Below are 14,752 nucleotides of genomic sequence, written 5' to 3'. Positions count from 1 at the left end.
TAGAGAGAATTTCCACCATAGGAATCCCATAAAGTCACAAGAACTGACCCTTTCCCCCCAAAAAAATGTCAAATGGGCACTATAGAGCTGTAAAAGGACTTGGGGCACAGCGGTGACAAAATAATATTTATATAGTACCTCCCATGTGCTAGGCACTGTGCTAAGCATATTATAATTATTATCTCATTTGATTCTTCCAACGACCCTGTGTTGTTATGCCCATTTTACAGATGGGGAAACTGATGCCCAGAGGGTAAGAGTCTGAGGGAGAACTGGAATTAGGATCTTCCTGACTGCAGGCCTATACTATACACGGCACCGCCTAACTAACATGTGAAAAGCAGTATTTGAGGAAAATTGCTCTGGACTAATGTGTAGGGAGAAGCTAGAGGCTGCTTTGGGACCCAACTAAACCGTAGCTTGAGATTCATCAAGTCCATGATATGGAACCTTTCTTCTCTCTCAGCCCAGGAAGCTTAAGTGAAAGAACTGAAGTATCTTTTCTCCCCGCTCCCCTGCTTTCCCACCCCCTGAATCATTTGTCCCAGCAATAAGGCAATAGTAGCCTCTCCCCAGTATGTTTTCATGCATGTGTAGGTTTGATGGGGAGGGTGAAGGACCAAATTTGGGACACAGTATTTATTCACCCTAGGCAAGATGAATCCCCTATTGTGTTTAATAATTTGGCTGTTTGAGGCAGCTAGGTGGCACAGTGGATAGAACTCTGCCCTTGGAGTCAGGAGGACCTGAATTCAAATGCGGCCTCAGACACTTGACACCAGCTGTGTGACCCTGGGCAAGAGATTTAACCCCAATTGCCCCACCAAAAAGCAAAATAATAAAACTAATAATAATAATAATAATTTCACCCTTTGATGTTATCTACCAGAAACATTGGGCCTTTCCCATGACACATTGGTCTCGATTCACCCTAAAATAAATACAAAGGTTCCACAGGCAGTGGGATTTTTTTGGCCCCCAGTAAAGTACATTTAGAACAAATGATACTGAAAATGCCCCTCGTTGTACCGAGCCCCCAACTCATGCCCTGGTGGCTGTTCACTTTTGCTTGTCTCTGAAGGTAGCATTTTTGCTGCAGGGATTCCCAACCCCCTTAATGCTGTTTTTTGTTGGTTTCTTCCAGCTGTCCAGATCCACATTTTGAAGGCTGATAAAGCTGGGGACTGGTGGAAATTCACTGTCAACATCATCTCCGTATACAAACAAGGCACCAGCCGGATCCGGAGGGGGGGACCAAAGCTTGTGGATCCGCTCAAGGGACGTGGCTTGTAAGTGCCCTAAAATCAAAGCCTTGAAGAAATACCTACTGCTTGGAAATGATGAGGACTCTCCCGATCAGAATGGCATCGTGGCTGATAAAACCAGCCTGGTGATCCAGTGGAGGGACACGTGGGCACGGCGGCTTCGGAAGTTCCAACAGCGGGAGAAGAAGGGGAAGTGTAAGAAGGCCTAGTGAGGAGCAGCCTGAGCTCCAGTGCCAAGAGGGCGTGAAAGAGAGAATGCATGCAAGAGAATGATTGAGCGATGGAGTGTGCGGCTGCTTTGTGTAGACCTTGGAGCAGACAGAATTGGAATGGGGATGGTGGTGGATTTCACTTTGTCATGGGGCTGGGGCTGGGGTAGGGCTGGGGCTGGGGAGAAGGTGAGGGGGTGGGAAAGACGGGGCTGGGAGCGCCCTCCTACTACTGGGACAGACGCCACTGAACGCAAAAGCAAGCGGCCATGGGAAGTTGGGGCCTAGCCGAAGACCTCAAATGGCAGCATCCCCTCCTAGCTAGCACCCCCTGTAGGTGAAGGGGAAGAAAGCCACATATATCCATAATTGTGGAAACCTGCAAAAGCTGCTGGTTCCAAAGCCCACACATACAGGAACAGGATGTATAGGCCTGCAGTCAAGCCCAGGGCTTCTGCAGCTGCTGCTGCTGCTGCTGCTACAGCCTTTCCACACCCCCTCCCTCAGTCCCAAAGGGCCTGATATTGGATGAGAATTCAGTCAAAGAGGACAGACCATGCAGGAGAGGTATGGGCAGGCGACCTTTCCTTAATGGGCCTCGGTTTTCACTTGGTAAAATGAGGATGCTATTTACCTACCTCATGGGGCTGTTTAGAGATCAAAAGTGCTTCCTTTCCAAGTACTAAGTATTATTATCAGAAAGAAGTCACTGAGTGTGTGCTGTTCATTTTGCAGACCTGGCCTAGGTAAGGAGCATGTAAAGGGTTCTGTCTGAATCTTTACAAGATTTGGGAAGAACACTTTCGTGTTACTTGAATTCAAATGTATCATTAAAATCTTGGTGTTGGCAATGAAGTGAACTGTGGTATGAACAGAATTAGGATAGCTGTGAATTCTCCAACTAACAATCTAGGTGATTTAACCAATGGTGGGCTGGGTTCCTTAAGAGTAACAATGCAGGGTATTAGCATGCCAGAGTCCTCCCTCTACCTACTCCATTTCCCCTGACATTGTTTCCAGATCCCTCTGCCTCTCTGTGGCAGGATTGTATTTGGTCCTCCCCTTTTTATCCATATCACCGTGGGCTGCCCCAGAATATGGCCCTTCCAAGATTGAGGAAGCAAGGTGGCCCTTATCTCTGTCCCTGATGACCTACTTTGTCCCACTTGTCCCTAAAGGGAATGGGAGGTTAAATCAATTGACATGCATTGATTAAGCACCTACTATAGAGTCAGGTAAAGTTGTGTGGGTCTTGGAGCAAGCAAGTGTCCCTATCAAAGAAGCTCAGCTCACAGCTCACTGTGCCAATGTTCAGGAAGGGTCTGGGCTATGCATGGTGCCCTGTTCCCAGGAGTCTTAGATGATCACTTCAGAGAGGCCCCGAGTTGGGTGGGCGGCCTATGCTGGTTCCATCTCAAAGAGAGGAGGCCTGGACCAGGAGGAGTCAAAGTCAAAACCTCCCAGATCGTTTCCTCTTTGGAAACTTGGAACCAGCCCCTTTTATAACATTTTCCAGGAGGGGAGGGGGCAGGGAGCATTGCTGCCTAGTTTTATAGCAGTGACATTATTTATGTAATGACATCAGTTCCCAGAATGCACTGCAACTGGAAAGTGCCTGGAGAGCAAGTGGAATGAAGGGTGGGGAGTCAGTGGGCCCCTGGCCCTGGGGAAGATGATTTGTTCTAAGCCAGAATGACTAGGGAGGCCTACAGAACCGACCCTAGAGGTGAAGGCTAGGTTTTACATGTCATTCTCTTCCCTCCTCCTTCCCTCACCATTGAAGCTGCTGGGAAGGCTTCACTGAAATAATGCCTACTTCCTCTAGCTCTGCCCTCAGGTTATATTTCCTTTTGGCATGTGCCAGAGCCTCATGGAGGCTACTAGCCTGGCCAAGAACCAAGAGATTAGGGCCAAGGAAGCCTGCTGTGCATCTCCTGTCTAACATATTTCAAAGCCCCTGGGCTCATAGCCCTATAGCTGCCCATGGACCCCTTCCAACCTAGGCTGGCCCCTGTGGAGCTGAGCACAGGGACACCCCCCCTGCCTCATGGGACTGGATACCACCTTCCCCTTGAAATCATTCATCTGCCTTTAGGGTGGTCCCATTTTTCTCTGAGAAACCTGTTCAACAAGGAGGACTGTCACTGAGTCACACTGTCCCAGCGAAACTTGAATTCTTCCTGTTTTGGAGAGTCTTCTACAGGGCCTTCCCCCCCCCCCCCCCCGTTCTCTCAGGCATCTCCAAATTTTACCATGAATTCCCTGCCACCAAAATGTGTGCTTGGCCACTCCTGGATCAGAAATGCTAGGCAGGGACCTGATGTAAGGCTGTCTTGTTACTCCCTTTCTTGTATTTCAGGACCAGTTCTCTCAAGGTCATTTCCCAACTCATAGAATCTCCGAGTTGTAAGGGATCTCAGTCTTCTTTATAGCATATCTGACTAGAGGTCATCCAGCCTTTGCTGGCCTCCCATTTCTGGATAGTGCTAATTGTTAGGAAGTTTTTCCTCTGTCAAACTGCATTTGTTTCTTTGCAACTTCCTCCTGTTTTTCCTAGTTCTGCTCTCTGGGATCACGCAGAACAACTATCTGATCCCTCTTCCACATGAGAGACTTGCAAATACTTGAAAACGGCTATTGTATTCCTTCCAAAACTTTTCTCTACACTAAACATCCCCATTTCTGTCAATTGATCTTGAGGTGACACGATCTCAAGTTTCTTCACCATCCTGGTTGCCCCTTCACTGGACACTCTCTAGTTCATGAATGGTCTAATTAAAGTGTGTCAGAACTGAATCCAGTAGTCCAGCTGTGGCCTGACCAAGGTAGACTAGAGGGGAGCTCTCCATTCCCAGGTCCTGGATACTGTGCCTCTCAGTGTAACCCAAGACTTTTCACATTGTGGACTCTTGCTGATTTTACAATTCATTAAAACTCCCTAAGTAATTTTTTTTTCAGATGAACTAGCCTTATACTTATGAAATTGATTTCTTGAGCCCAAATGTAGGATGTTACATTTTCCCCTTTTTCATCTCATTAAATGTAGCCCAGTGTTCTGTCCCATTGAGATTTTTTTTTTAGATCCTTATTTGTCCAATATTTGAGTTGCTTGGTATGCTTGGCATGCCTCAACCATGTCCCTTGCCCAGGAATAATACCAAGGAAGATGTTGGCACTTGGGGTCAATTGACTTGCCTTCTCTTTACCTATTTCTCATGGAGGAGACTGTGTTTCCATGACCACCCAGCCCCCCAAGTCTGACTCTCCTACAGTAAGCTCCCCTGGTAGTACAGTGAGTGACATTAGCCATTAGCTTGAATGGTTGTGTGTAGATTCAGTTTAATAGGGTCCCCATCCTGGGAGTCTTCCAAGAGGGTCTGAATTGGAAAGGGTAACAGGACAGATATTTCCTAACAATCATCACCACAGGGCTTAAGGATCAAGTGTATCTGATCCTATATCCCTGTTAAGAAGCTTCCTGAGGTCTGGAGCTCCATACCTTGGTCATCCAGGGAAGGATATTTCTTTCTACTATCCCTGCCCAAATTGACTGAGGCAGATCCTTGCCTCTGACCAGATGAGCCCTGGGACATATTTGCTCCCCAGCAGAGTTGGAAGGGCTGAGATGTGGGGGAAGAAGGGACGTGAAGGCATGCAGGAGGTATCGCTGGCTGGTCAGAGCTCAGGAATAAATGAAGGACCCCGCTAGTGAAGAAATGAACAAATGCGGTGGAGGACTGAAATTCCTTTATCCAAGAATGCCTTTGAATCAGTGAATAGGAGAATGTGTGCTAAGACACACGAGAAAATTGTTCTTAACTTCATTGGGCAGCTTCTAAGCTCCCTACAAACATTTTAGTTTTTCTCTTCAACATGAGAAACTTACCTGTGTGCTCTCCCCTGTCCTCTCCAAGTTCTTGCCCAATGGGTCTCGACTTTCTTTAAGGTCCTTTGTGTGGATGACTGTAGAAGCTGTGAGTTTGTTGAACTCCCCCATTGAAGACTAGCAGGTGACCTGAGGCTATAAGGCCAGAGTTCCAAACAAAGGCTGGACAGCTATGTTGTGGAGGAGATTCTGGCACGGCCTGGGAGGCAGGACTAGATGACCTTTAATCAGACTTCTTCTGATTGGAGGAGACAAGTTCACTCCTTAGGGCTTGCAGCAGACTGCAGGCTTTCTTATGCCAGGAGAGCAAAGATCACAGGCTGGAGGAGTTAGCCCATTCTCCCTGAAGACTCTGGAACTCAGTAGCTATTGCTTAAGCTCTGAGACCTACCAGAAGCGTGCAGGGGATACTGAGCTGTAAACAGGGATCAGGTAAGTTTCTGCTAGGAGTTTACTGCAGGAAGAAAAAATACAGTCTTGACAGTTCCCTTTAGGGAACCAGCCCAGATCCTCCCAAACTCCTGTTCCTCTGGTCCTTTGTTTTCTCAAACTGATACGGGGTTTTGTGAAGCTAGAACCAACTGTATGCATCTGAGCTGCCCCTTCTTTGGGTCACAGCCTCCTGAATACCCAGGAAGGCATGAAATTCTCAGGCCCCCATGCTTAGCTATTTCTGCCCAGAACCAGTGACCAGCATGCTGTTGTGGCTTTCACCAACTAGTTGTGGTTAAAGTCACTTAACCTCTTTGGGCCTCAGTTTCCTCATCTGTAAAATGAGGGGGCAGGATCCTTCCAATTCTGACATTCTGTAACCAATTCCACTCTCAAACCTCGACCAGCCCTGCTCAGCATCCTCATGACCTTCACCTGGCGTCTCCTGGGCCTGGTTATCCTATTCTCTTCCTGATAATAATTTGCCTTCCCTTTTTTCAGCTTCATGCCCAGGGAATATGGTTTGAGTACTCCAGAGACCCAGAGTCATCTTCCCTGTGGTTAGTTTGGTTCAGTCCTGTTGCTACCTATTTCTGCAGTTGTAGACATGCTGCCAGATTTGACAGGCTCAGCTAAGTTTTGCTGGCCACTGCTGCAGTCCTTCAATTTGATTTTCAGAGTGAATGTGTTCTCTTACCCCCACCTTTCCTGAATGTAAATGAATCAAACCACAAGATCCTTCTGGTTCCAGCCACCAGGACAGAGGAAAAACTAGGCAGTAATAGTGATGATCCCACCTGCCCTTGGGACAGCCTGTCATTCGGCTTCTGGGAAAGAGAAGGAAATAAAAATTGAGGTGCTCCTGTTTGTATACTTAGGATGATATGTAAAATTGAACTAGGTTTTGGAGAGTTTATTAACCAGAAATGTTATCATAGGTATTTAAAGAAAAAGTCTTGAGACTAGTCTTAAAAGAAAAATCCCCAGTTGTACTTTTTCTTACCCAGTGGGAGCTCAGTGGGTGGTCTGGACCCTTTGGCCAACTAATGAGCCCCCCTACATTAGTTAAAAGTAGTAACACTAGGAATTAGGAGGGGGTTGCTTTGGAAAGGGGGTGTCTGGCAAGGTGGACACCAGGGACTTTTCTCAGACTTGCTCCAATCTGGGTTAAAGAAAAAGCCCTTCTAAAATGCCCATCCACTTAACTACCAGATGTTTGGTGGAAGATGAAGACACTACCTGGGAAAAAGGCAGAGCATCATTTTCCCTACTGAGCAGAGGGCACTGAGAGGCACTTCAGTTTCCCTGGTACTAGGCTAAGAAAGCTTTCAGAACTGGTTGTAATGGGATGGAGGGGGTAGGGTTTGTCAAAGTCAGAATAAAGAGAAGATGACTGGGAGCCAGCCCATAATGCCCTGTGTTGTCATCAGGTTCAGTTTCAACCTGTGTAAAACAGGGTCAAGACTTTTCCCCAGATGTGGCACATCAGTTAGAATGGCTAATGACAGCCCAGAAGAGACTTTGACTTCATGGCTGAAACAAGTGTTAGAAAATCGTGTCTCTGAAACGCTGCAGAACATGGTGAGGCATGGAAGTTGTGTAAGTAAAATGAAGGCCTTTAGTTCCTCAATGAGGAGGCCAAACACGCAGGAATATATTCAGAGGGCTAAAGTACCTACACATTCCTGCAAGCAACAGATGTGCACAAACCACAGGAGAATTTCAATGTTAGTGGGGTTCCTCTGTGCCCTTCCCCCCCAAAAAAAACCCAGCTCGTTTTGTGATTGAAGTTCTCCCCTGCCCCATGATCCTGGATGTGCTACTTACCCTATCTTCCTTCCACGTGGATCCCTTTCTATGTCTGATTTCTGTTTGGAATTGTAAATGTATAGCTGTGACCATGGCATACTGTTTGGGTCAATGTTCCTTTCCAATGCATACTAATATATTATGGTTATTATATATGAATATATTTAATGACATGGGAAAAGTTGTGGATTTTCTTATTTTTTTTAAGTTTTGATTTTTGTTGTTGTTGTTGTTGTTAGAGCTGCAATGGAACCAGATGGAGCTTGTAATGTGGGCCCCGACTTGGTAGAACTAAATTCGAGAGCAGTTGAATAAACTCTTGTACACTGCCCTGTCCTTGGATCTTTATTGGTAGCCTGATTCAAGCTCACTTGTCTGGGTATGGGCATGGGGAAGGGAGAGTGTTGGGAAGGGGAGATGTGACAAGCTACTGGGCACTTAGGGGACACTGGCTTCTTACTCCAAAGCGGTATACTGACACTGTTTTTTCCACAAGACCCACAAAGCAGAGGCTTGCTTTTTCCACACATGGGATCAGGATAATAACTTCTTTGCTCATCTCTGCTCTAGTCTGGGGCAGTTTGGTTTCAGCCTGAGACATGGCCATACTGCTGCAGGCTAGAGATTGGGTAGGTAGTAGGGGTTGGAACAGTTCACATTTCAGTTCTCTTTTCAAACAGTGTTGAATGCAACCTAATCCCCTTTTTAAAACACACACACACACACACACACACACACACACACACATGAAGCTGGTGTTCAGAAGGTGCAGGACAAAGAGAGCAGCACTCTATGCAACAGAAGATGGGAGAAGAACCTTTCATTTCCCCATGAGACTTTGGAAATGTGTTTACCTTTGAACTAATAAATGAATCTTTTTCAAAGTCAATTCAAAATTCACAAGAAATGACCAAAAACCTTTTAAAATATGCTTTTTAAGAAGCTTGCTCAGAGGAGCAAGTACTGGTAAGGAAACAAATGCACCAGGAGCTGAGCTCACTGTATTTCTGCACAAGAGGCTGTATTTAAACCCCACATGGTTGTGATTTATTGATTAAATAAACAATTCAATCATTAAGAACACATTGTGCTGCCATGCAAAGCTAGGGCTAATCCTTACTAGGAAGCTGTAATTTCTGTATCCAGCTGTTCTAACACAAGTCTCAGCAAATGGGCATGACCTTGGAGCCTCCTGCAATTCAGATTCAGTTGACCCTTCCAAAGACCTAGAGAGCCATAAGTCCATAGCACAGGTCAGCCATGCCATGAACAGGCACCCTTCTCTGCTGGTAAAAGGTGAAACAAGTCAGGGAACTCATTCCTCATTTTCTGCCAGTGTAAGACTGAAGAGCATCAGGCCATATTCCTTGGAGAGGTATACAGCTGGTTTCAAAGTATCCTAAACCAGAGGTGTCAAACATGAGACCCAAGTGCGGCAACTCCCAAGTGTGCCTGGACCAGATTAAAATGTAAATAGGAAATATTTAATAAAAATACAATAGAATATAGATAAAATTACATTTTAAAACTAAGTCAATATGTGGCTTATAAGGATCTCTATGCACAGTTTAGCAGTCCCCATTTCTACCTGAGTTTGATATCACCGTCCTAAATCTTTCTGTTAAAGTCATTACAAACTACAAATCTTCCATCAAGCAAGCAGGCTATCTGAAAGCCAAACCTGCAAGTTTGTTCAATAAACTAAAGGTAAAGTCAGTTCCCCAAAATTTCAGGTTTCCAAGGCTGTATTTCTTATTTTGGCTATATGTAGTTTTTAAATCTTTTAAGAGGTTTGCAATTGCTTGATACTGATCAAAACTTGATAGCTTGACTCTAACCTCTAATCTAAATTATTTGAGATCATGACTAGTACTCAAGGAACGGATTGCTTATATTCATCTTTTTTTCTATGAAAGCAGATTTCTCCTTGGGAAACACAACAGTCAGTCCTGGTGCCAGCCACCTTAGGAAATTATACAAGCACTTAATGAAAAAAATAATAGTACTGCCTGAATGCTAGAGGGGTCCACCAAAGATCAGCTGTGGTCTCCAAGGGCTCATGGTACACAGCAAACAGCACTCATCTAAATCTGGCTTGGAAACCCAGGCCCTCTAAAGTTTATAATCCACTCTTGCTGATGGGAGTGTGGTTCTACCTCAGGGAAAACCAATCATATGAGCAAAGAGAAATGCCTTCTTAAAATGATACAAGTATTTATCTTGCACTTGCCTCCCTCATTCTCCCTGTAACAGAGGCTTGGAGGCATCTTTAACATTTTACTCACAGGGCAGCCAAGTCTTGTCAACTTAATAGACCTTAGGAATCTATTTATCTCTGACCTCTCCTCTACTGCAATCATCCTGGCCAAGGACCTGTAATAGTTGCTTTCCAACCCAACATCCATAACACTTTAATCTTCCTATTCTGATCATGGCATTTCTTTACTAAAAACAAAACAAAGAGCTTCAGTGGCCCCCCCTTGTCTACTGAATAAAGTTGCCTGGTCTTGACATACAAGGTTCTCCATAGTCAGGCTCTAACCTATGCCTTTTCATGTAACTTCTAGCAAAACTGGACTATTCTGTTTCAGTCATTTCTCAGGCTTTCCCCGGGCTCAGAAAGGACTTGCTCCCTCCCAACTACCCACTTCCATCTGTCCACATCATATAAGGATCAGTTTTTCAAACTTAGGATTGCTCAGCCAAAGGAAGCCTCAGGAAGGACATGGCAGCTGTCTTCAAGCGTATGAAAGATTTTCATGTGGAAAGGGAATGAAACTTACTGTGTCTGAATCCAGAAGGCAAAATTGGGCCCCTTGGGTAGTAGAGCCAAATTTAGGCTTGGTGTAAGGAACAATTTACAAGCTCTAACAATTAGAGATATCCAAAAGTGGAATGGACTCGTGGGGTTCCTCTCATGGAGTTCTTCAAACTGAAGCTGGACCTGTTGGTTATGTTCTAGTGGGGAATTCCTTTGACGTATAGGTTGGACTAGGAAGCCACTAAGGTTCCTTCCAATTATGAAAGTATAAATCCTTTCTTCCTTCAAGACCAAGGTACCACCTTTTCTGTGAAGTTTGCACTTCCTCAAGTAAAATAGGGCTCTCTCTACTCAAAATTCTCACATCTGGTTGTCTTTACATTTATCACATTCTCCTTTATACTATAGTTATTTATATCTTTTTCCCCCTATGGTGTTGTTAGCTTGAAAGGAAGATCTATGTTTTATGTTCATATGTCCAGTAGCTAGCACAGTCCCTTGCCAGATATGTCAAGAATCCACGTGATTTCATTAGTGTAGTCCTCCACTAGTGCAGATAGCAACTCGTTCGCCCTGCTTCACGAAACCTCAGTGTGTAATTTTCCTTAGTTCCTGTGACTGAAAAAATACACCATCTTATAGCCAACTTTCTAATAATGAAACTTCCTGCACTTAGCTAGCTTAACCTCTGAAAACAGACATAATAGTAGGTTCTTAATAAATGATGAATTAATTGGTTCTATTAATAAACTTGCTATAACAAAACCAATTCAAATACTGAGAGATATAAAGTTGTGTAAGATAAATTTATCCTTCTTATACATCTTTGTATACCCCTCAATGATCTCATAGTCTGGTTGGTGAGATAATCAATAACTGGTCAATCAGTAAGCATTTATGACAGGCCCTGTATCAGGTGCTGGCGATACAAATACATGAACAAAACAGTCCTGGCCCTCAAGGACCTTACATTCTATTGCAGAGAGAGAACATATTGTAAATAAGTGTGTGTGTATATATATATATGTATATATATATATATATATATATATATATATATATATATATATATACATACATATATATAATATAGGTAAAAGGCAATCAATAGGGGAAGGCAGCAGCTGCTGGAGGAATCAGAGGAAAGCCTCATGTAGAAGAAAGTGGAGCTTGAGCTTAACTTTGAAGGAAAGCAGGCATTCTAAAAGGAAGAGGAGAGAAGAGGGAGCATTCTATATATGGGGGACAGCCTGTGAAAAGGGAGATGGAAGACGGAACGTTGATTAGAGATACATACATACATATGTATTCCTTTTTTTGAACTTTTTAATTTATTTTGATAAATTTATTTTGATTTATCAACAATCACTTCCATAAGCTTCTGAGTTTTAAATTTTTCTCCCCCTCCCTCCACAAGACGGCACACAATCTGATATAGGCTATACATATACATTCCTATTAATCATATTTTCACATTAGTGATGTTGTAAGTAAGAATTAGAACCAATAGGAGGAACCACCAGAAAGAGGAAACAAAACACAACAGAAGAAAAAAAAAAGAAATAATATGCTTTGATCTGCATTCAAACTCCATAGTTCTTTCTTTGGATGTGGATAGCATTTTCCATTGAGGCATTTGGAGATGTCTTAGATCCTTGCATTGCTGAGAAGGGTTAAGTCTGTCAATATTAGTCATTGCACAATGTGGCTGCTACTGTGTATGGCCTATTCCTTTTTAAAGAGTGAATATGTTTGAAACTTCAGCAAAGCCAATTATAAAACAGTATTTGATGAATAAAGGCACTTTACTCTTTTCATCTTTTGAAAGTTGTATTGATGCCTTTTGTTTTTTACACCAGAATAATTTTCCAATAAACACCCTACCCTCTGCCCACCCTTCCTTGTAATAAAGAAAAATTATTAATAAAACTAACCAACAGAAACCAGTCTGTCAATATATGATATTCAAAATAAGTTGGGCCCAAATGAGAGGAGGGAGACGGGTTTCATTATCTAGGACCAATACTTGTCATTGCATTGCATCCTTAGTTGCCGTTTAGTATTGCTTTCATTTATATTAATATGATCACTGCTTACGTTATTTTGCAAGTTTTGTGTTCTTAGCTCTGTATCAATAACCATGTTTTTTCTGGCTTCATCGCATTTGCCTTTTTTTTTTAAGCACAATAATATGCCATAACATTGATGGACCATCGTTAACTTAGTCATTCTCCAATTGATAAGACACTTACTTTGTTTACTCTTTGTTTTGTTTTTGTCTTTTTTTTTTGAGGCAATTAGGGTTAAGTGACTTGCCTGGAGTCACACAGCTAGGAAGTACTATGTGTCTGAGGCCAAATTTGAACTCAGGTCCTCCTGATTCCAGGGCTGGTGCTCTACCCACTTTTGTCTTCTTATGTTTGTTTTTTTGCTACCATATTTCCATAGAACCTTCCTACGTATTTTGGCAAATGTGAGACGTTTCTATCTCTCAGCTCCTTGGAATACATGCCCAGTTCCAGCTTAATATATATAAGCAGTTTAATAACGCTTCTTGCATAACTCTCAGTTGGTTTCCAGAACAGTTGGTCAGTCATAGATCCACCAAGAATGTGCCCAGCTTCACAGCCCATTCAACCCTGACTATTCTCTTCTTTTAACATGTCTGCAAATGTAATGGGTGTGAGGGATACCTTGGTGTTATTTTAATTTGCATTTCTCGTTATCAGTGATTTGGAGCATTTTTACATGGTTGTGGACAGTTTTCATTTTATTTGAGAGGTGGTGGGTGAACATCTAGAAAGAGAAGTAGTTATACATTGAGATAACATGCCTTTCATCAAGAAGATCTGGCGGTTCTAGTGGACTGCAAGTTAAATATGAGTCACCAGATGGTGTAGCAGGCTAACCTCAATTCCTTATTTCTCAGGATTACTAAATTACTAAAAGAGAAATCTGTGGATATAATTTATATAGATACTAAACCATCTAAATGTTCAGATATCTAAACTGATAAAGTATCTCTTACTATTCCTGTGAAGATGACAACATATGGTTGAGATAATCGTATATTCAGATGGATTCAGAACTGGAAGGACTGCTAGACTCAAATATAATTTGTTAATGGTTCACTAACAAGACCACAGAAGGAGGTCTCCAGTGGACTGGCCCTGGGAATCTGTTCTGGGCCCAGTGCTGTTTAACATTTTTATTAGTGACTTGGATCAAATCAATGACTGAGAATAATATTTGCTGATGGGAGAGAAGATAACAAAAGATAAAATGAGCAATTTTGATTATACAAAATTGAACAGTTTTTGTACAAAGAAGTAATGAATTTATAATTAGAAGAGAATCAGCTAACTTGGAAAATATTTGAAGCAAGTTTCTCTGGCAAAGGACTCATTTCCAAAATTATATAACAAACTGATTCAGAATCATAAGGAAAAAAGACATTCCCCAAAAGATAAATGGTCAAAAGCTATGAACAGGAAGATTTCTAGTGAATAATAATACTAGCTAGCATTTATACAGAATGCTTTAAGGTTTGCAAAGGGTTTTACATGTTTGATCTTCACACCAACCCTGCAAGTTAGGTGCTATTATTATCCCCATTTTAGAGATAAGGAAAGTGAGGCTAAAAGGTTAAGTGCCCTGACTTGGACAATACAGCTTACATGTGTCTGAGACAGGATTAAAACTCAAGGCTTCCTGATTTCAAGTAAAAAACCAAAACAAAACAAAACAAATATCCAAAACCTACCTGCCTAAGAATAGATCCAAGCTACCAATAACAATATGAAAGAATGTTTCAGATCACTAGAGAAGTCATTTGGAGAAGTGGAGCTAAGATGACAGAGGAAAGGCACGGACTCAACTGACCTCTCCCAAATTCCCCTCCAAACAACTTTAAAATAATGCCTGAAAATGAATTCTGAAATAGCAAAACCAATAAAAAGGCTAGGTAAAATGACATTCCAGCCAAAGATGACTTAAGTCAGCAAGAAAGGTCTGTCTCACTGAGGTAAGAGGACAGCCATAATCCAGCACATGTCACCTAGCAAGCCAGCACTAAGGCCCTGACCCCAGTGCAAACCAGCACTGAAGCCCTGTGCCCCAGCAAAAACCAGCAGCAAGGTCCCCAACCACAGTGGAGGCCAGAAACAGGCCCTGGAGGCAACCAAATCTACAGGGCTACTTCTGGAGCTGTCAGCCAACAGACAGTAAGGGAGTTATTAGACAATGGTCAGGAGATTACAAGAGACCCTTTGCTGGCACTGGGTGCAGGACTGTTGTACTGCCCACATGTGGTTCCAGGTTGCAGACCTAGGGTAAGGAGAAGCACCACAGCACACAAGACCTCCTGGCCCCTGGGAAGCAGAGATCCAGG

The 14,752-nt window shown here is 43.1% G+C and overlaps 1 protein-coding gene across 1 annotated transcript in view; it reads left to right on the top strand.

The window, feature by feature from the left end:
- The window catches only part of NTN1 (netrin 1), a 394,170-nt gene extending 386,240 nt beyond the window's left edge, over window positions 1–7,930 (top strand). Inside the window, 2 exon segments of the mRNA XM_020966510.2 lie at window positions 1,145–1,248; window positions 1,250–7,930. Of these exon segments, the coding sequence (XP_020822169.1) occupies window positions 1,145–1,248; window positions 1,250–1,474 (329 nt within the window). The 3' untranslated portion in view covers window positions 1,475–7,930.
- The last annotated feature ends 6,822 nt before the right edge of the window (window positions 7,931–14,752 follow it).

The sequence above is a fragment of the Phascolarctos cinereus genome, unplaced genomic scaffold, assembly GCF_003287225.1.
Source record: "Phascolarctos cinereus isolate Bilbo 61053 unplaced genomic scaffold, phaCin_HiC Scaffold_5;HRSCAF=322, whole genome shotgun sequence".
Lineage (NCBI taxonomy): Eukaryota > Metazoa > Chordata > Mammalia > Diprotodontia > Phascolarctidae > Phascolarctos > Phascolarctos cinereus.
Note: the sequence above shows the minus strand (reverse complement) of the source record. Positions and strands in the feature narration are given on the sequence as shown.